The following is a 22,046-nucleotide window of genomic DNA, read 5'->3' as shown; positions in this document are numbered from 1 at the left end:
TAGCTCCAACTATCTCCTCTATCTTATATTCAATTCCTTCTGCGTAAAGAAATACTTTAAACTCTTATGGTTAGTAAATATCTCACACCTACCCTCATATAGATAGTGCCTCCAAATCTTCGGCGCGTAAACAACCGCCACCAATTCTAGATCGTGGGTAGGATAGTTCTTCTCATATTCTTTCAACTGTCATGATACATAGACTATCACTCTCCCTAGCTGCATCAACACGCATCACTGTAAATTACGAACCTCTCTTCTCCTGAAGGAATCGTCAACACAGAGTCGCTATTTCAATTCTTGGAAGCTCTGTTCACATTCATCAGACCACTCAAACTTCACTCCCTTCCTGGTTAATCTGGTCAATGGATCTGACAGTCTAGAGAAGCCCTCAACAAACCTGTGGTAGTACCCAACCAATCCCAGGAAATTCCTAATCTCGTGCACATTCTTTGGTTGTACCCAGTCTACTACCACCTCAATCTTACTCAGATCAACAGAAATACCAACCCTGGCTATAACGTGTCTAAGGAAGGTAACCTGTTCCAGCCTGAACTCGCACTTCTTAAGTTTCGCGTACAACTTCTTTTCTCTCAGCAAATGAAGCACTATCCTGAGATTTTCCTCATACTCCACTGGGCTCTTTGAATACACCAGTATATCATTAATAAATACTACCACAAATTGATCCAAATGTTGGTGAAATACCCTGTTCATCAAATCCATAAACACTGTAGGAGCATTCGTCAACCCAAACGGCATAACCAGAAATTCATAGTGTCCATACTGTGTTCTAAATGTCATCTTCATAACATCTTTCGCCCTGACTTTTACCTGATGGTACCCAGAGCATAAGTCTATCTTCGAACAAATCAACGATACGTGGGAGTGGGTATTTATTCTTGATAGTTATTTTATTTATTTCCCGGTAGTCGATGCACATCCTCATCGACCCATCCTTTTTCCTCAAAAATAAAACCGGTGCTCTCCAAGGTGACACATTGGGCCGAATAAACCCCTTATTTAACAGTTCTTGCAACTATTCTTTCAATTCTTTCAGCTCTACCGGTGCCATTCTATATGGCGCCTTCGAAATCGGCGCTATTCTCGAAACCAAATCAATAACGAAATCTACCTCACGATCAGGAGGTAGTCTCGAAAAATCCTCAAAAAATACATCAGGAAGATCCCTCACCACTGGGATATCCTCCACCCTCAGCTCCCCTTCTAATACTGCCTTCACACAGGTCAAATATCCCTGACAGCCTTCTAATAGCAATCTACGTGCCTGAATAGCAGATAGAAACCGAGGTGGGGTGCGCACACGTGATTTCACGAATCTGTACTCCTGTCCCTTTAGAGGTCTAAACACTATCTCTCTCTAATGGCAATCAATGCTGGCATAGTGGATAGCTAACCAGTCCATTCCCAAGATTACCTCAAACCCATGCATATCTAGAACCACCAGATTAGCTGACAAAGACCTCCCCTAAATACCCACTAGATAGTCTCTGAATACCTTTCTGCATATCCCTATAGCCCCAGCCAGCGTAGTAACAGACAAATGAATATCTAACTATTGAGGTTCAAACCTACACAATTTCACATATTCTCGGGTGATAAAAGAATGAGTCGCCCCTGAATTAAACAAGACAGTAGCTTTAAATGACGGTATTGAAATAGTACCTGTCACCACATCTCCTGCCGCCTCGGCATCTCCCGACGTTAGTGCATAAACTCGTGCCGGAGCAGTATTTCTCTGCTGTCCACCTCGAGGTGCCTGATAGCCTCCTCTAAATAGTCGAGGAGTAGTCGCTACTGTTGGTGGTACCTGACAGTTCCTCGTGATATGCCCAGGCTGGTGGCACTAATAGCAGACAACTTCCCTCGCTCGACTTCAGGGTGCCTCCTCAAACATCTGGGACAAGGAGGGGGCATCTGTTTGCCCTGTACTACTCAATCTCCTCCTCCATATCGTTGTCCCCCTCTGCTATCATATCTCCTCCATGGCCCTCGACTGGACCCTACCTGAAAATCAGAAGGCGCGGGCCTCTTCCTCTGGCTTTGTGTTGCTGCGCCTCTCTATAGGCCGCTCTCGATCACTGCAACCCTATCCACTATCTCTGAGAAGGTGTGACCTCGGAAACCTACCACCTGCTCATACAGGTTCTACCTTAGGCTCTCCTCAAACTTTCTTGCCTTCCTCTCTTCATCTAGCACCAGATACAAGGCGAATCGAGACAGCTCAACAAATCTCGCTGTGTACTGCTGCATCGTCAAAAACCCCTGTGTCAGATTTAAAAACTCTGATGCCTTTGCACTCCTGACTGTAGCGGGAAAGTACCGCTCAAAGAAAATCTCCCTGAAGCGACTCCACGTCATCGCTATAGGATCCGGCTTCTGTTCCTCCAGTAATCTCACTAACCTCCACCAACGCTTTGCTTCCCTAGTCAATTTAAATGTGGCAAATAACACCCTCTGTTCGTTTGTACATAAGAGGTTTGCCAGTATATCCTCTATGTCTTGAACCCAGTTCTCTGTTACTAGTGGGTCCGCTCCTCCAGCAAAAGACGGGGGTCGCATACGCGTAAACTACTTGATCGTGCAGCTTCGCTCCCCCGAGCTCCTAGCCATCTCAGCCATCACATGCTGAGTGATGCTATGCAAGACCGTGTCAGGGTCTCCACCACCCATACTAGAAGGTCCTACTCCATCACCTCCCGCACTCGTGTTACTGTTTCCTGGATCCATCCTACAAAGGGAGCAACTAATCTTAATATACAAATACTATCACACAACTAATACGTTGCTATAATTCATAAATTATTCTTCTATGACCATTTATCTCCACATCCTTAACCCCCATTTAGGATTCAACTGTACCACTCAGAAACAAGACCCAGCGATAGTATCCATGGTTTTCCTAAAATCGTCACCCTAAGAAAAACATAGAAGCAACCCCGGTACTCCTGTCTTTAGGCCGTAAGATAGAATCCTAAATTCTCACCTCATTCTCTAATAATAACTCAAATTTCAATCTACCCATCTCCTATTTCCCTCAAAATCCACTCCTATACTCTGATATTGTATTCCACTATCCACTAAAGTCTGTAGAATCTAGTAACCTAAGCTCTGATACCAAACTGTGACACCCTGATTTTTGTACAAATGTTTTATAAATAATCAATAATCAATACATATTCACTCCTCAGCAACAACATCCATAAATCAGCCACGTCAACCACCCTATTGCCATTCACATGACCTGATCCGCATTGGGTACCGGGTTAAAAGTTATTTTATTATACAACCTAACAGCGGAAGACAATATATATATATAAGTTAGAATACAATACCCAAAGTATCAACATACATAAATATACATCATCATCACAAACTCAAAAACAACTCAACTCTAGGAGAATTACACCTCCCCTAGTTCAAAAACTCACCCTGTGTGTTAGGGTCCCATCTCCCTATGATCATGGAGCCCTATCACCTGGCCTATCCCTGTTCCTTGAAAAATTTAGATAATTTGGGCGAGACACATCTCAGTAGGAAGGAATAAATTATTTACAGTGTGTGGCCATAAGAATTCAGTTATAATACACTTTACTTTTCAAATCATCATTTCATATGAGAAAATATGTTGATATACACATTCTCATAATCATATAGATATAAAACACTAGTTTTTATAAGCTTTAAAACCATTTATCAAATTCAATGATTTCCAATACATATTTACCCATGAAATTCCCGAGAATAGGGAAGATTACCCGCCAATATAGGTAACTTCCCTCTGCCCTAACACGTTATGCAGCCAAGTATGGTCACATTTGATACCTATCAGGGCACTCGCCTTATTCAGTAAGCCCTCAGGCGGAGAGTTTCATTTCGCCTCAATTATTTATGTTATTAACTCACACAGTTCCATTTCTCAATTTTATCATTCCCTATTTCTCAATTACCATTAATTCTTTCATTTCTTATTTTAACGAATTTTATCGTTCTTTCATTTTCCGTTTCCATTTTACTATCTAGCTCATAAGTATCTTTGGTACCTGGTACCAACATCGCGTCTATAACTCATGGCTACCTTGAGGATCTTTCTTTCCAAGCCACACTTCCCCCCATGGTCAAGGTTGTGCGGCCCTAAGGCTGGATCTAACCGCGATTGGCCGACTCGGTTAGATCAAAATATCATATCACATATCGCGTCTGTAGTATGACTGGTCGGCCTATAACCCTGATTCGGACTTAGGGGCCCAACAACCCTACAAAATGGCTGAGTCGTTTATCATGCCACACGCTCTAAGACTTCGTGTTGTTGCACTACACCACTAGCAACGGTACCGTGCTCAATATCACAATCATCCATCAGGGTTCACTACCATATACCCGCAATCATTATGCGATATTGACATTTCATTAATCACATTGCAATTCCATATTGCAGTATTCATATTTCCCATTTTCACATTTCAGTATTTTCATATCAATATACATCATTAATCACATATCAGTATATCTCAATTTATCTCAATATAATTGTTCTCATCATTTTCTGTGCACATTTCATTATCTCATAATAGTATATATCGTGTTTCACGAGTTTCAACATTTCTCAAAATACTCGTATCAGTAATTTGCAAAATCTCATTTTTCATACAAAATCATTTCTACTCACATATAAATACCATATTTCATTATTTTCCACTAATCACATCAATAATTCTCATTTCAATATTTTCTTAGAAATTACTCATCGTTATATTTTATATTTTTCATCTAATATTCAGAATATATTAATTTCACACTCCAAAATATCACAATTTAATATTACTCAAATACCACACAATTTATCTAATATTTAGATCATAATAATTTTCAGACAAAATATCATATGCTCATTTTCATATATTAATTCAAACAGTAATTCAAAAAAATACTGCTATAATTTATTCCACCTACTTTGCTTACTGAGATTCTCGTTAGAACCCAAATCCTACACTATTGGCGCCCGAAACTCAAATCTTGTAATTTGCATTTTTTTGAGATTAATTAACTCATTTCCCCAAAATAATACCCATATAACCTTTCCTAAGCTTCATATACCTCAAATTAACATTTAAACTAATATTTAATACTCTTACTTAATTTTCTAAACTATGACTAGTCCAGAAATTACACCCGCGGCGCTTACCGAGTCCTAAATTCTGAAAATCCTATTTCAACCCTATATGCTCAATATTCTAGCATTTCTAAATCAACACTAATTAAATAATATTAAGTCCCTTAATAAACCCCTTATCCCAAATTTGGAATTATGCCTACGACGACCCCACGAGAATTCCGCTCCACTAGACTTGTAGAGAATTATCCCTAGATTCTCGTGATGGTGTCTGATTGTCGATTGTGCTTTTAATTTGCAAGAATATGAGTTAAAAGCATAAATTTGGCTTACCCCAAGAGTTACGCCTACGCCGCTCCTACCATTAATCCGCTTCGGTAGAAATGACGGCAGGGGAAAATTGAGCCCAATGGTATTTTCTGATTTTCGATCGGGCAAAAATCCGTCACGGAACTGAGGAGAGAGGGAGAGAGAACGAGAGGAGAGAGAGACTCCCGCACGTTGAATAAAATAGAAGGAAAGGGGCGGGGGGCTCTTTAGATTCACTTATGCTTCCTGAAGCTTTAAAAGCTTTAGGAAGCTTTGTTTGGTAATATTATTTAATTAATGATAATAATTATTTAATTAATAATTAATTAATTAATTAATTATTATATTATTTTTTTCATTCTCAAGCTTATCACTTTCTGGGTGTTATAGTATCATAGCAGAAGGGTGCTACTTGTATGGGCGGGTAATCACCCATATTCTTAGGTAATCTCGTCGATAAAATACCTTACATGTGTTTGAATAAGATCAGAAAATGATTTCAAAAATTATCTTACCGATTTTTAAATGTTAAGTATTATGTGTTATATAAACTCATGTTGGCCACACACTGTTTTAGTATGTTGTTTCTTCCCTTACTTAGATGTGTCTCACCCGAATATGAATTAATTTTTTCATGACCTCCACGAGATCGAGCTTAGAGAGCTCGAGCTGTTATAACACATCTGAGAAAAAAAGGTATAATTTTGATAATATTTTAGGATGTAAATATTTTATGTTTTATATTTTAAGTCTTTTGAGAAATGGATGGTTGTGAAACATACTGGCGTATGTGAATATTAGAAGTGTAGGTTATGTTTTGAAGATATGTATTTATGTGAATACAGGTAGATGTATGATTTATGTTAGAATGTAGATGGATGTAGAAAACTCTAGTGTTATATTTGTTGAAAGATTTTAGTTATGTTTTCCGCTGCATAAATGATATTAGAATTTGGATTATTAGGTAAATGAATGAATTAGTAGCACTCCGGGTCCACGTGGAGGGTTGAGGTGTTACAAATGGTATCAGAGTCAGGTCTAGCCGGAAGTGTGATTAATTTCACATCGTCTGGATATGGAAATATTAGAATATTAAGTTACTGGAAGGCCCTGCATCATCACCTCCAGTATGTGCACTACTACTTCCAGGCTCCATCCTGAAAATGATACAAAACAATCTTAGAATTCTATCCTCTTAATACCGCTAATATACTTAACAAACTAGGATCCATAAAATATTCTGCTATAACCATTTAACATCCTTAATCCCAATTTAAGATTCAGTCCTACCACTTAGAAACAAGAACCGATGATAGTTTACTATGGTTTTCCTAAAGTCATCACCTTAGGAAAATCACAGAAACAACCACGAAACTCCTACCTCCAAGTCGCAAGATAGAACCCTAAATTTCAATCTTATCCTCCATAATGACTAACTTATATCCAAGTCTACCCATACTCTACTCTCATCAAAATTCATTCCTAAACTCTGGTATTATATTTTGCTGTTTACTAAAGTTTGCAGAACCTACTAACCTAGGCTTTGATACCAAACTATGACGCCCCGATTTCATACCATTTTTTTTTCATCTCTAGTAAATAATAAATATTAATTCAACATCTGCAACATCACAACTCTGATACCATATCAACATAACCCGACCCGAAGTGGGATACCGAGTAATCAGTCCATCATATAAAAACATACTTAACAGCGGAAGTCCATATATACATATTATCCAGAATACAGATGCCAGAGAACTATCCATCCATGTATACGCATATCTAAACACATTCCCAAAAATAAACAAAATACTTTAGGGGAATTACACATTCTTAGCACATAATACTCACTCTATTTATCAAGGTAACAACTCCCTTTTATCTTGAAACTCTATTTACTCATCTGTTATAGTTTCCTGAAACATTTAAATATTTGGGTGAGACAACTCTTAGTAAGACAGAATAAATTATTTATAATGTGTGACATATGAGTTTAGCTATATCATGATATACTTATTCAAATAATTATATCTTTTGAGAAAATAAAAAGATATGTATGCATAATCATATACTTATAAAACATAATTTTATAAACTTTAATACTATTTCTCAAATTCATACATATACAACCAATATTTATCAGCGAAAGTTCCGGATGATAGGGAAGATTACATACCCATACATGTAGTGTCTCTCTGCTCTAATATCGTTTGTAACCTTGTCCGAATAGTTCGGGTGCGGCTACAACTGATACTTATCAAGGTACTCACCTTACTCAGAAAGAGCTTAGGCGGAGAGTTTTATTTCACCTTAATTATTTATACCATTACATCCACATTCTTCCATTTCTTATTTTCCTTTCATAATATAGCTCATGAGTATCCACGGTAATAAGTACATATCATGTCTGTAACTTATGGTTGCCTTAAGGATATTTTCCACGTCATGCTTCCTCCCATGATCAAGGTTGTGCGGCTCGAAGGCTGGACCTAACCGTAGTTGGCCTACCTGGTTAGATCAAAACAATGAAACCACATGTCTGTAGTGCGATTGACCTGCCTATGCCTGGTCCAGACTCCAGGGGCATCTCTACCCTTCTCACTGGCCTAATCAACTACCACGCCACACTCTCCACGAGATCGTGTGGTTGTACTAACACCTTGCTAGCAACGATATCGTACTCTCAATTAACAACATTCCATTAGGGTTCTCATTTTCACATTTCCATATTCACATTCTCGTATTCACATTACAGTAATCACATTGCAATATTCATATTTCAATATATTGGTACATTTATCACATCAATAATATTCTCATCGTTTTTTGCTTCATTTCATCATTTCAGTTCATATTTCATCTCATATCAGTATAAAACTCAATTCAGTATTTCTGTATAAAAGTACCAACATATCTTTCTATTACATATATCATTATTTCAATGAAAATGCATCTGTATCTCATATTTTATCATATCACTGTAAAAATATGTTTGTATAACATATTTCATCATTTCCTAGTAAAAATATATTTAGGCTTCACATTTCATCGATTCAGTGTATAAACCTCGTATCTTCATACTTATATATGCAAATATTACTAGGTTTCCATTTCCTCATATTTGTATAAAATAGTTCGATATAATCATATCATAATCTCATTTCTTAGTACAGTTCACATATTTCAATTTCAATCACATTCTTAGTATTAAACAATCATTTCATATTTCCTCATGCCACACAAAATTTCACCTAATATTCATAATATAATAACCACAAGTAAAATATCATATTTCATGTTCACATACTTTAAATCAACAATTCATTTCCCAAAATAATTGTTATAATTTTTCCCTTTACCTGACTTACTAAGAGGCCTGTTAAAAACCCAAATCCTACGCCTGCGGCGTTCGAAACTCAAAACCTTAAAATTCACATTTTTCCCAACTCAATCAACACATCTCCCAGAATATTTCTCATTTAACACTTCCTAAGCTCTATATACTCCAAATAAACACTTAAACCCTAAAATACCTTACTTACCCTAATTTTGGAGTGGTGCCCAAGGCCTCTAAATCAACAATCTGCTCCAACTAAGTTGTAGAGAATCTCCCTATGAACCCTGTGGTAGCTTCTGATCGTCAAAACAACAAAACAAGAATAGAAGAGAGAGAGAGAGAGAGAGTGAGAGCGAGAAAAGGGAAAAGATTTTGCTGGAAAATGACGAAAGACCTATTTATAGGTCAGGCTTCGTCAACAAGTTAAAGTGATTCATCAACGAGCCAATGAAGACACTTCGTCGACGAGGAGGCTTGTTCGTCGACGAACTTTAAATTCTCTGAAATTCCTTGACTCTCGGTATCTTCTCGTTGACAAGACCTAGAAGGACATTTGTCAACAAAGATTCTGGGTTCGTCGACAAACCCCTGCTGATACCCCTTTTAAATTTCTTTCCCCTTTTCTCATTCCTTTCCTTTCTCTTTCTTTTCTTTTATTACTTTCATAAATAAAATTTTTCCGAGTCTCTACAAGTATGCCCAAGGTGGGGACATAGGCTGCTAGTTTGGCCAAACCTTGATAACAAATATCACGCGCGCACGCGCGCGTGTGTGTCTCTCTCCTTATCTTATTTACTTTCTGCACTTTAATTTCAGTATGTGTATATCTGTTCATGTTTTGTTATAACCATCTTGCATGCACACATAATTAATTTAAATGAGATATGCAACACACGTGTATATATGCACACATTACTCACTTTACATACATATTTTATTTCGAATGACATATGAAATATGGTGAATCAGCGTAATTGTTTAAATTAGTGAAAAAATTTTAAATGTCCAATTCACCCCCCCTCCTGGGATCACAACAATTCCAATATTTTGAAAAATTATGAAGAAACATAAAATTAAAATACTATATAAGTATTTTCTCATAATCGGGATATATCGTACTCCGAAGAGCTCATGCCTCACTTTGAAATCATTGGAATCGAAAAATTGAGAACATAAGGTACAAAATAAAACTCTTGACATTTTGAAACTTTGTAGGGTATTTCTAATTATAAAAGTAATATTTCGGGAGGTGTTGAATTTTTTCAGGATGCAAAGGGAAAAGAAACAATTTCCCGGTCTCGAAAAACTTTTTTGGAATTTTTCTATGATTTTTCTATTTTTTATGATTTTTCTAAGTGCAACAACAATTTTCTAGCCTCGAAATAATTTTTTAGATTTTTTCTACGATTTTCCTAAATTTTTTGTGAATTTTTATACTTTTCTCAAATTTCAATTAAATAACAAAAAGACAATTAAGGCAAAATAATGAAAGTTAAGTTTAAAAATATTTTTGAAATTTTCTTCTGATTTTTTCTGAATTTTTTGTGATTTTTTTTGAATTTTTATATATTTTTGGTGAATTTTAAACCATTAAAAATAATAAAATAAAAAGAACACAAAAACTGGAATGGTCCAAGATCGGTTCTGGAGACCCAAATTGGTTTAAGACGGAACCGGTCACCAAAGGGGAGGTCAACCTGTTTAAGGTCTGGTCAAGACCATTGCGCCACGTGTCACGCTTAAAGTGGTGAAGAACCTGCGGAGGGAGTTGGTTATATGGCAGCATCACGACCGTTGTTGGGAGATGATGATCGTCGGGTGGAGAGTTGATTCCTTTATATTGATGACGTCGTTGGATCGTATCCATTGTTCAAAGAGAGACGATCAGACGGCTCTCAGAGAGCCGCGTGAGGTTGGGCGTGTGGGAAAGTGTAGATGCCACGTGTTACAGGTCGAATGGAGGAGCGTACATTGGGTGAGGCGATGTTATCGTGACCGTTGAAATGCAACAGGGATTGGACGGTTGAAAAGGGGGCACTGAACGTAAGAATGGTGGTGACGCCACATCTTCATAATTCCGTTGGGGGCGGGGTGTCTTAATGATGACTCCTAGTACAGAGCGATCGCCACCATTGACAAAGATCAGGGATCCAACGGTGTGGGGCAAAGCGAACACAAATCACTGATGTGGCTTGATCTCGTATGTCCAATGGGACCATGATTCGACGGTTGTGAGAGGGACACTGGGATTGCTAATGTGGCCCTGATCCTTATTGTTCCGAGAAAGCACAAATCGTGTAGTGGGAGCTGGGGCATACGAGCCCTTGATGTGGCCTAATCACACTCGTTGCTGAGCTTCCACGTGTCATGATCCTACGAACCCAACACCGGACATACTGAAACCTAATTTTTATATTTACTCTCATTTCCCATTCTCCCTTTCTCGAGCAACTCCCTCTCTTTCCTCTCTTCCCTCTTGTCTCTTTGTTGTTCGACCACCCGAGAAACCTTAGGGTTTCTTTTGAATCCTGTAACTCTCTCCCATTCTCTCTCAATCTCTCTCCTTTCTTCCCCTCTATTCTCTGCAAACAAAAGCCCCAAAGTCCCTCTTTTCTCTCAACTTTTGCTCTTCCCTAAGGATTCTTACCTCTCTGGAATCTTGACGTCCTTTGAGTTCACTCTCTGGGATCAAAAACCCTAAGCTTCCCAAAACCCTAGTCCGTCCTCTCTTGCTCTCTGTATTCACACTCTCTGAGAAGAACTTATATCCTTAACCCTCTCTGTTTACTATAGAACAGAGCCCGAAGGTTCTAACCAGATCTCTCCTCGAGGCTTAAGTTCGTGGCTTGGATGCACTTTGAGGAGGATCGCAGATCCCAAAGTTTTTTAAACCTAAGATTTGTTGGTAAGAAACCTTCCCCCCAAAAGATAAGTATATATTACTGTTTCTTCATTCCGACTGTCGGTGGTGCTGTTTGTAAGATTTGGAATTTGGATGTCTAATTCATATCCGAGTGAATTTGTTTTGAAAACAAAAAATTGTATTCTTGTTTGTGATCCAAAGTTTGAGGCGATGATGATGTTGTTTGGGTGCTTGTGTTTCTCTGGTTAGGGTTTCGGGCAAAGGGAGAACGACAAGTAATCCTCATTTCATCCCAGATGTGTGAGCACTGGGTTGACTCGTAGGTCGTGTGAGCCGACTCGTGCGGATCTAGATGAGTCATGTGCCGGGGTGTCTTAGAAAATGGTTGTGGGCCTCAAGGTTGTTTCGAAATGAGCCAGAGTTCAAATTTTCAAAATGGGCTCTGGTTAAAAACTAGACCGGGCTTTGGGGTTGTTTTGGAATGGGCTTGGTTAAAAATGTTTTTCGTGGGCTTCAGGTGGTTTCGAAATTGGGCTTTGGGCCTTAGTTTGAAAACAACCTTTGGGGTTTAAATTTAAAACAAAGGGCTCTAGCTTTTTTTTATTATTATTAAAAAAAGACAGATGGGCTTTAAATTTGAAAGTGGTTTGTTTAGACTTTTAAAGCAAATGGGCTTCTATTTTTAAACTCAAATAGGGCCCAAGGGATTTTTAAAATGTGAACTGGGCTGGGGTGGGGTGAGTTTTAAAAGCAAGCCCGGTGTAATTTTGAAAATGGCCTCGGTGAGTTTCAAAAAGACTATGGGCCTCGGAGTTTTTGAAAACAGATCCAAGGTGGGTTTGAAAAGGTTGTGGGCCAAGTTGGGGTTCAATACGTGTACAAATCAGATGGGTTCTAGTTCAAATTAGAGGATCTGAACCCCGATTTGGGTTAGAGATTCAGGTAAGGGTAGTTTCTTAAAACGAGTTCGAACCCAAATTCGAATTCGGTTTAGTGGTTAGGGCTTGAACCCTGTGATGCCTAAGCTCAGGTTCAAGTATGAACCTGAGCTATTTCTTGTATTCACATTCACACGCAACCATCAAATAAATTGAATAATACTAGGGATAGTGGTTTTTCGATTTTACCCTTATCCTTTATCTCCTCCGGTCTTCCTCCTTTCCTCTCTATGTATTCATCTATCTAATGATCTGCTCCGGTAATCTACTACTTCAGTTCTCTTGCGAACAGAAACCCTAGGGTTTCTGGTTCTTGCTCCCTCTGAGTTTCTCTGCTTCTGTCTTTGAATTGTTACTCTAATGACTTTTAATTTGTAGAGCTTACCCTCTCAGAAGCTCTTTGATTTAGCAGAGCTTCCTTCTCTCTGTTTTTTCTCTCAATATCTCGAGAGGTTTTCTAATACTTTTAATTCTATTTCTAAATGTTGGCAAAGTTCTACAGAGGCTCTGATTGTGTGTGTTTGCTACAGTGCGAGCCCCCTATTCATAGGGGGTTGGGGGTCTGATTGGTGTCAGTTTTATCCCCCCTCCAATAGAATTCCCTAAGTTGGCAGGAAATATTTACTTTTTAGTGAACTTTTATTCCTTCTACGCTCATGAGATTTTGCATTTTTCTAATTTTGCTAATGTGTTTCCTCCTTTTTTTTTGTGCACAGGTGAACATAGGAGGTCCAGCTGGCAAGCAGGGATTTGGTGGGGGGGGGGGGGGGGCTTGTGTTTATTATTATTTCTTTTTGTAACTTCTATGTGTATGTACCCTCGAGTTCAATCCTTGCAACATGTGTTTGTACCACTTATCTTTTCCTTGTAACATTTCCTTTTTTTATATGCTTGCATTTTATTTTCTTGCATTTTGTTTTTTTTTTTTTTTTTTTTTTTTTTTTATTTCTTGTATTTTTTTGAATTTTTTTTTGTAAACTTCTTGCACGTGTACCTGTACCCCATTGGAGGCGTGTGTCCTCCTCCTCCTTTTTCTAATAAAATGTGACATCATGTATTATTTTTAATTTTCTGGCTAAAATACCCATGTCAACACTAACCCGCCCTGCCAAAGAATACCCGGTAACAAAACTTGTCCTTAAGTCTCAAAAGAAAACCTGGTTTTGAAATTAAAAGACTCACTCAATCTAAAATACTTGATTAACATTTGAAAGATCCAATTCAAAAATCTAAGGACCCAAATTAAAAAATTATTACAGGACTTAATTTTTTAAATTAAAAAAAAAAACAAACATCATTTAATAAGGAATTAATTACGGGTGCCTCAACTACAAAAGGAGATTAATTATGCAACTAAAAGAACCTATACTAAGATTATTAAAACTGGGTTTACAACTAAAATCAAGAGGACTTTTAAAAAAAAAAAAATCTAGCAACTTGATTTGAACATTCTGGAGACTCTATTTTGAAAAATCAAGGACTCTAATTAAAAATTACAAAACTCAGTTTCCAAATGAAAAGAGAGAAGAAATCAATTTTTGTTGAAGTTTTGAAAGAACTCAAATCAAAGAGATTCAATTTTTTGAAAGTGGGGACACAAGGTCTTGATTTTGGACAAAGGGTTTCATCCAAGACTCAAAGTCAAACTTTATTTCGCCCGGTCTTCTTAGGTATGCCTGATTAAATTGGGGCATCTACTATCACATACCCTTATCACTAAGCATTTATTTTCTATGCTTAGTTGCACCTACTGCGTGGATCCGTGTCACCATGACGTGTACCACTATATAATTTTATTTATTTATTAAATTCATAAAAATTAAAAATCTAAAAGAACCTTACTTTATTCCGTGCTAGTGTTTAAAAAAGGAAAAAAGAAAAAGAGACGGGGAATGCTAAAAATGGAAAAGAGAGATGGGGGGATGGGTGGGGATACCCTGATGTGAAGCATTGCCAGCAAAAGATAAAGACGCCAGCATAGATGGACGCACCCATGACAATAACCTCACGCCAACGGCACGTACTGACACACAACCCTCAGGCATACCACATTACGTTACGGACGCGATTGCTGATCTCTAAATCTAACCCATAAAATGATTCTCGTCCATCACTCTGTCTATCCCTAAATAAAATAATCATAATAATAGTAATTTAAGTGGTGTTCAGCATGCACACCTTTTCAGTTCGAGATCTTGTGAATCGTGAATTTAAACTTATATGGGTTTTGACTAAACTCAGAGTAAGTCTAAGTTAAATTCTTCATATCGTAATGACGGCTATATAATAAATATTTTTAGCTATTGTCAACTTCTTTTAGGTGTGAAAAAAGGAAGAGTCGACTTCATCAAGGTTTTTTATAACTAGGGACTAGGCTCATCAAGACACCTCTCTCTCTCTCTCTCTCTCTCTCAGAAGAATAGTATGGAGGGAGAAACAAAGAGGAGGACGATGGTGGGTGAGGAAGATGAAGATGAAGAAGAGAAGATAGAGAAGTTCTTTGCTATCATAAGGAATACGCGTGAAGTGCAACAACGACTCGTCGGAAGCCGGCCGAAGGAGGACGAGAAGGAGGAGGCAAAGGAAGAGAAGCCAAGCGGCGGCAAGTGGAACCCAACATTCCAGCTGGAGGATTTCGCGGAGGATGCTCTCTCCAAAGGTTCTTCTTCAAAGGGAGCAGGACCTTCCAGGAGGGAAGAAAACAAGGAAGGAGAAGGGGGAGGTGATGGTTTAGACCTTAAGCTTTCCTTGTAGAGGGTTTGGAATCCAAGAATGAGCATGCAGTGAACTGTTCAACAGAGAACTGTAGTATGTATGCCATCTAAGAATATGAAGAGGGGGACTGATGAACACTTGGGTTGTCTGATCCCCTAGAAAATCCCTGTGATTAGTTAGCAGTTTCATTCTTGAAAGCAAATGAAGCATCTTGCCTTGTATGAGAAACAATCATGGCCTAAAGAGAGATAATTCTTCTTTTCAGGATTAAAAATCGAGTCAAGTTTAATAAATATGATCAAGCAGCCCATTGCACTGCTACTATTGAGATTGTGCCATCAAATTTAACAAAATGAAATATTGCAAAAAACAAAGTGTAAGTGAGTGCATACCATGATTTCATCATTAGCAATCCAGACATGATTAATCACACCATAACTGCCCATCATCAATCATCAAACCCTGGATGATCTTCAGCGAAAATAGTCACACAAGCAGCTCTAAGTCCATTCTTGAACCCGAATATGGTATTGGAAGCAGGTTCAAAACTCACACTTCACTCCAGGCAGCCTGCAACAATCACAAATAAATTGTGGTTGCCCATTCGATCTAGAACCCATAGTCCTTATATATCTGCTATGGTGTATTGGTTTTTTCACAATGGCAGCCGTCTTCAATCACTTCAGTATACTTCCAAGTTCCAATTATTGAACGCCTCAGTAAAACCTCTTCCTGTTACTGTACATGCACAGAATAGGAATAGAAAACTTATGGACAATGGAGAATTTATAGAATAAAAATTATACTGAGTTAAAATAGGGAAGGAAGAGGGGGCGGTGGTGGTGGTGGATATTTCTAAGGCAATGGAAGTTGGCAAGGATCTTGAATTTCCACATGTAAGTAGGGAAGATTATCAGAATTGGCATATACACAGACATTGTCACCATCCATTATGTGCTGCAACTACTCAGTTAATTTCACAGCCCTTCAAACATATTCCTAGAGAGTTGATGATACCAGGAAAACCATGAGCAAGGCATGAGTAGAGCAAGTTACAAAGAAATCTCAGCAGGGCATCCCTGAATGGTCAAACACATCAAGTGCATCGTGATTATCATCTCAGAAACAGAGACCACATTCTGTTAACGTTGTCAAATGGCAATACCCAAGTCAAGCACTTGCTGTTTCAAATCCTCCAATCCAAGCACAATATACTGATTTCTGATGCAGATGATCCAATATTTGGACCACACAGAGTGGATATGCTCGATATCAGAACCAGTCTATCCTCAGGATACATGGCTAAAATTAGATACTGAGCATTCACCAAAAATCCCTACAAGAACAGTAGCCATCCTTAAAATGGTGGAATCTATTTGCATCCCTCAATATGATATCTCGTCCAGTTACTTTTGCAATTAATTTAATTGCAGAATGGCAATCGCCACAAACCCGAAGGTTCTTCATCACCCGAATGGGCATCCCCTCAGGCAGCTTCAGAAGCCCATATGCCACAGCCAGTTTCTCGCTGTGATAACCCAAGCTGTGTGCCTTCTCTTCCTCATCCACATCATGCAGCACAAAGCTACCATCGGGACAATACCCAACTTCTCTTAACAATCCACTTAACTTCTCCAACATCCTTTCAATCATTGTATGCTCTGGGTGGCAGACACTTTCCCCACCTGTAAACATATGCACTTGTTTATCTACCTCGATCCAGCTACAACCCGGTGATTTACTCACACTCCTCGCCCTCATTGTTTTCCTCAGCTCTGAAACATCACCCCATCTTCCTTTTGAAGCATAGATATTTGACAGCAAGATATAAGGCCCAGCATTCTTTGGCTCAAGCAGTACAAGTTTCTTTGCAGCAACTTCAGCCAAATCCAAGTTCCCGTGAGTTCTACATGCACCTAATAAAGAACCCCAAACAATGGCATCTGCTTCTACTGGCATTTTAACAATTAAAGTCATAGCCTCCTTTACATGGCCTGCTCGGCCAAGGAGATCCACCAAGCAAGCATAATGCTCAGTTCCTGGCTCCACTTGATATTTAAATTTCATTGACTCAAAAATTTCAATGCCTTCTTTAACCTTTCCAGTGTAGCTGCAAGCTGAGAGAACACCAACAAAAGTAACATCATCTGGTTCAATATCTAAATAGCGCATTTCAGAGAATACTCCTAAAGCTTCCTTTCCTAAGCCATGCTGGGCATAACCAGTTATAATAGAATTCCACATAACAATGTCCTTGGAAGAAAACCTATCAAACACCTGTTTTGCTTTAACAAGATCACCGCATTTGACATACATTGTCATCAAAATAGAGGCAACATACACATCATTATCAAATTGGGATTTCACCAGCTGTGCATGAATCTGTTTACCATGATCAAGACTTGCCAGGCTGGCACAAACAGAAAGAACACTGATCAGAGAAGGGAAATTTGGCTGGACCTTTTCTCTTTGCATCAAAGCAAACAAATCAAGTGCTTCCAATTCACATCCATTCCGTTCATAGCATTTGATCATTGCACTCCATGTCCCATCATCCTTCTCACGCACTTTATCAAAAACTTCCCTTGCTTTAGCTACCTGCCCGTTCTGACCAAACCCAAGGATCATTGCATTACAAGCAGGGACCGACTTCACCAGCATTGCATCAAAAAGCTCTGATGCCGCTTCTATCCGTCCACATTGAGTGTACCCTATCAACATAGCAGTCCAGGACACCTCATTCTTCTCCGGCATCACCTCAAAGAGCTTCCGAGCAATATCCACCCGTTGATTCTGTGCATAACCACAAATCATGGTAGTCCAAGAAATCACATTTCGGCGAGGCATCTCATCAAAAAGCTCACGCGCTTCAGCTAAACGACCTTCTTGACAATACCCAGTTATCATGTTAGTCCTAGCAACCACATCCTTTACAGGCATCATATCGAAAAGTTGGCGAGCCTCGTCAATCCGACCTTCCTGAATTAGACCACCTAACATCACCGTCCAAGAAATGACATTCTTTTCCGGCATTTGCCAAAACAAAGATTCTGCCTCTGAAATCATACCCACTTCTACATAACCTCTAACCATTGCAGTCCACGAAACCACATTGCGCTCCGGCATCATGTCAAATATTTTACGTGCCTCACTCACCATTCTGTTCTTAACATACCCAGCAATCAAACCATTCCAAGAAACTGTGTTCCTCTCAGGCATTTTATCAAACAGAATCTTAGCTTCTCGAGGCAAACAGTTTTGGAAATACCCAGCGATTATTGAGTTCCAAGAAACAATGTTCTTACTGGGAATTCTATCGAACACCCTTCGGGCGTGGTCAATTTGGCCAAGGCGAGCAAACCGAGAAATCTGAGAGTTGGGGGAAACTGCATATGCAGCATATGTGCAGTGAGTTCGACATGGGATCAACGAAAACCGCATTGATGGGAGAGAACCCAAATGACCCAGATGAGAAATAGCTTAAATTCTGAGATCCTGGTGAATAATTTGCGATTTTTTTTTCAGCTACCCATTAATCAAACTCAGTTTTTTAAATTGATATTTGACCGAGAGTCTTCAAGCGTAAGCTTGAAATGGGTTTTCGCAGCAAGAAGACAACCAAAAGCTTCTGAGATTATTTCTTACCAGCCCATTCCGACAAAGGGCTGAACATATGGATCAAAGTATCAAACGGCAGGGGGTCTAATGCTTCCAAGCGGCAGTAGTACCTCTCCAAGTTTTTGTTTTCTTCGCTTTCTTTGCCTTTTTTGTTTGCTAGGTAGCCATTTGCACGAATGAATTATTCTCAACCCTAATTTTGAGTGCGCTAAGGCAAAAAAAAAAAAAAAAAAATCCTTGTTTGAGGGTTTAAGCCTAAGCAAAATTGAGTTTAGACTTGTAAATAATTTGACTGTAAATTTTGTAGGGATCTTCGCTATAAAACAAAATCGAAGACTCGTCTTTATGCTATGATTGACCTCCACGTAAGCCTCGCAACCATAGCGCTCTCCTCAAGGTCATGATCGAGTTCTACATGGGTCTCACGATCGAGGTGGTCTCCTTGAGGCCATGACTGAGCTCCATGTGAGCTCCACAACCAAGGTACTCTATTAAATTTATACTTGGCTTCAGGACACAAATCGTCGATGGTTATAGCTATTTCGTCAACGGTTTGTTCTCTGGTTGTTCTTTGCCTCAAACAATTGCACAAACAGTCGAGAATTTATCGACTGATAGCTTTCTGTCTCAAACCATCGACTGATTGCCTATATTCGTTGATGGTTTCTTGCTATTACGATTGGTTTATTTTTCTATTTTTCAACGTTTATTTCTTGTTATTTTAACATTTAATTGTTTAGTTATATACATGCAGAATTCCAACTAACTAATTTATGATGTACATAAAAAGAACACACAAGAAATAAAATACAAATTGGAGATTTGAGTTTTGTCTCCAAGATTTAGTTTTATTTCCTTGTTTTTCTGCTATATTATTCTTGTTTTCAATTTTAACATGGTATCAAAGCAAGATGCTCGATTCTTGATTGAGGATTTTTCCAATCCATATTTCCTCCATCAAGGAGAAAGTCCTAGTTCAATCTTGATTTCTTAGCCTTTGAATGATGAGAATTATTATACATGGAGCAAATCAATGTTGACAACTCTCAATGCCAAGAACAAAACATATTTTGTGGATGGAACATTTTCTAAGCTTGAAGATCAAGCTGATCCATTGTATATTATGTGGTTTTGTTGCAACAATATGGTGCTTTCGTGGATTTTGAATTCTCTCACACGGGAGATTTGTAAAGACCCAGAAAATTTAATTAATAAAAATAATAAAAGAAGAGAAAATAAAGAGAGAGAGGAAAAGAATAAGAAAAATGAAGGAAATTTAAAAGGGAGAATAGTAGGGATTCGTCGACGAACCCAGGGTCTTCGTTGACAAATGTCTCGTAGATTTCGTCAACGAAGTACACGTATTTCGGCGACGAAAAGATACCGAGAGTTTGGGAAATTTCAAGAAATTTCAGGTTCGTCGACGAACTAGCGTCATCATCAACGAAGTACCTTCATGGGTTCGTCGACGAATCACTTGAACTCGTCGATGAACGTCGGCCTATAAATATGAAAACCCTCATTTTTCAGCGTATTTTCTCTCTCCTCTCGCTCTCTCTCTCTAAACCTACGATTTTCCCTTTCTCTCTCTCTCTCTCTCTCTCTTCGATTCCGATTTCGTTATAGTCCATATTGACGATTGGGAATCGCCACAAGGTTCATGGGGAGATTCTCTACCAATCATTAGACTGACCAACTGTAATCCTTCCTAGACACGATACTGATATCTACCTCGTCAAACCGGTCTCCTCAACCCAAACTTCTGGGGAGCCTGCAATCCCTCCATAGGCACGGTTGACGGAAATCCACACACTATCTGAGATATGTGGTTGCACTTTGATTTAAAATAACTAAGGTACCGTGCTCTGCTAATAACTAATATGATTCATCAAGGTCTGATACTATATAATACTATTATATATATTATATATATTACCTTGCTGTTTTACCATGATTATGATATATCTAAAATAACCATAACATTATAATAGCTGATCTGAATGTGCTGTATAATTTGAATAACTGAATACTGAATAACTAAATGTTATGGTTCTATAATCTGAATATCATGGTATATTTGAAAGTACTGTAAAATATCTATCTGAATGTAAACTGTAAAAATATCTGTTTGTATATATATTTATTCTGTAAAACATGATATCTATAAACTGAATAAAATTCATGCTGAATCTGATAATTACTCATGCCACACAATTAAATAAATATTAAACCCATTTACTGAAATCTAGATTTTTCCTGATAATAAAAGTAATTTATATCCTATAGAATTTTTCCCTGTAACACACATATTTTCTGATAACATTTCCAAAATTACTAGCATAGCATATTTCCCTTACCTAACAAAATAGGTTCATCTACTAATTCTAATTCACGCCCACGGCGTTCATAATTCCATAATCATGAAATTACACACACACACACACACACACACACACACACACACACACACACACACACATATATATATATATTACTGTCAAATGAATTCTCAGAATAATTTTCATACCTACATTACCTAAATCATAAACTATTCATCATCTAACCTGGATTCCTAAGAACACCCACTAGGTTCCCTAACCCGTCTGCAGTAAAAGCCTCAAATCCTGAATTCACAACACCCATATAAATCATCGCAAACACCAGTATAACAACATCTACTACGAAATCTGGGCTCAGAAAAACTTACAAACCAAATAACCCTTAAATAATCTACTTACCCTGTGTAGTGACCCAGATAATTACGGTATTTAAATAATGGAAGAAGGAGAAAGGAATAAAAGAAGGTAAATAAATAGAGTCTCATCAACAAACACAGGGGATTCGTCGACGAGAACACATGAGGGACTCATCGACGGGGACGTGTTTTGTCGATGAGAAGATACCGAGAGGGAGTTTTGGCGATTCTGAATTTCATCGACGAGGGGTGAGAGTTCGTTGACGAATTGCCTTCTTGACCTCGTCGACGAAGGTCAGTGTATAAATAGCCCTAAACTCGATTTTCTCTCAGAAATTTCACGCAGAACGCTCACTCTCTCTTTCTCTCCTCTTCGATTTCTCCCCCTTCTCTCTAAGATCTCGGGCTAGATTCTCGCCGGTTCGAAGATCTGA

At 38.4% G+C, this 22,046-nt stretch overlaps 2 protein-coding genes across 2 annotated transcripts; one reads left to right on the top strand and one right to left on the bottom strand.

Annotated features, from left to right (window-relative positions):
• Positions 1-7,089: 7,089 nt before the first annotated feature.
• On the bottom strand, positions 7,090-19,145 carry LOC131154380 (pentatricopeptide repeat-containing protein At1g56690, mitochondrial). Its single transcript, XM_058107099.1, has 2 exons — positions 15,692-19,145; positions 7,090-7,362 (listed from the first exon to the last, which is right to left on the bottom strand). The coding sequence occupies exon 1, from the start codon at positions 18,738-18,740 to the stop codon at positions 16,623-16,625; it is 2,118 nt and encodes a 705-aa protein (XP_057963082.1). The 5' UTR covers positions 18,741-19,145; the 3' UTR covers positions 7,090-7,362; positions 15,692-16,622.
• LOC131154381 (protein NIM1-INTERACTING 3) lies at positions 14,693-15,620 on the top strand. The gene is made up of 2 exons (XM_058107100.1): positions 14,693-14,826; positions 14,905-15,620. Exon 2 carries the CDS (start codon positions 15,009-15,011, stop codon positions 15,336-15,338), a length of 330 nt encoding a protein of 109 aa, XP_057963083.1. The 5' UTR covers positions 14,693-14,826; positions 14,905-15,008; the 3' UTR covers positions 15,339-15,620.
• Positions 19,146-22,046: the final 2,901 nt, after the last annotated feature.

Source organism: Malania oleifera, chromosome 4, assembly GCF_029873635.1.
Source record: "Malania oleifera isolate guangnan ecotype guangnan chromosome 4, ASM2987363v1, whole genome shotgun sequence".
In the NCBI taxonomy this organism is placed as follows: domain Eukaryota; kingdom Viridiplantae; phylum Streptophyta; class Magnoliopsida; order Santalales; family Ximeniaceae; genus Malania; species Malania oleifera.
The sequence above is the reverse complement of the archived record's forward strand: the minus strand, read 5'-3'. Positions and strand labels throughout refer to the sequence as shown.

Bases quoted from the DNA above. Each gene is read 5' to 3' on its own strand.
- LOC131154381 (XM_058107100.1), top strand. From the start codon at position 15,009: ATGGAGGGAGAAACAAAGAGGAGGACGATGGTGGGTGAGGAAGATGAA.
- LOC131154380 (XM_058107099.1), bottom strand. From the start codon at position 18,740: ATGCGGTTTTCGTTGATCCCATGTCGAACTCACTGCACATATGCTGCA.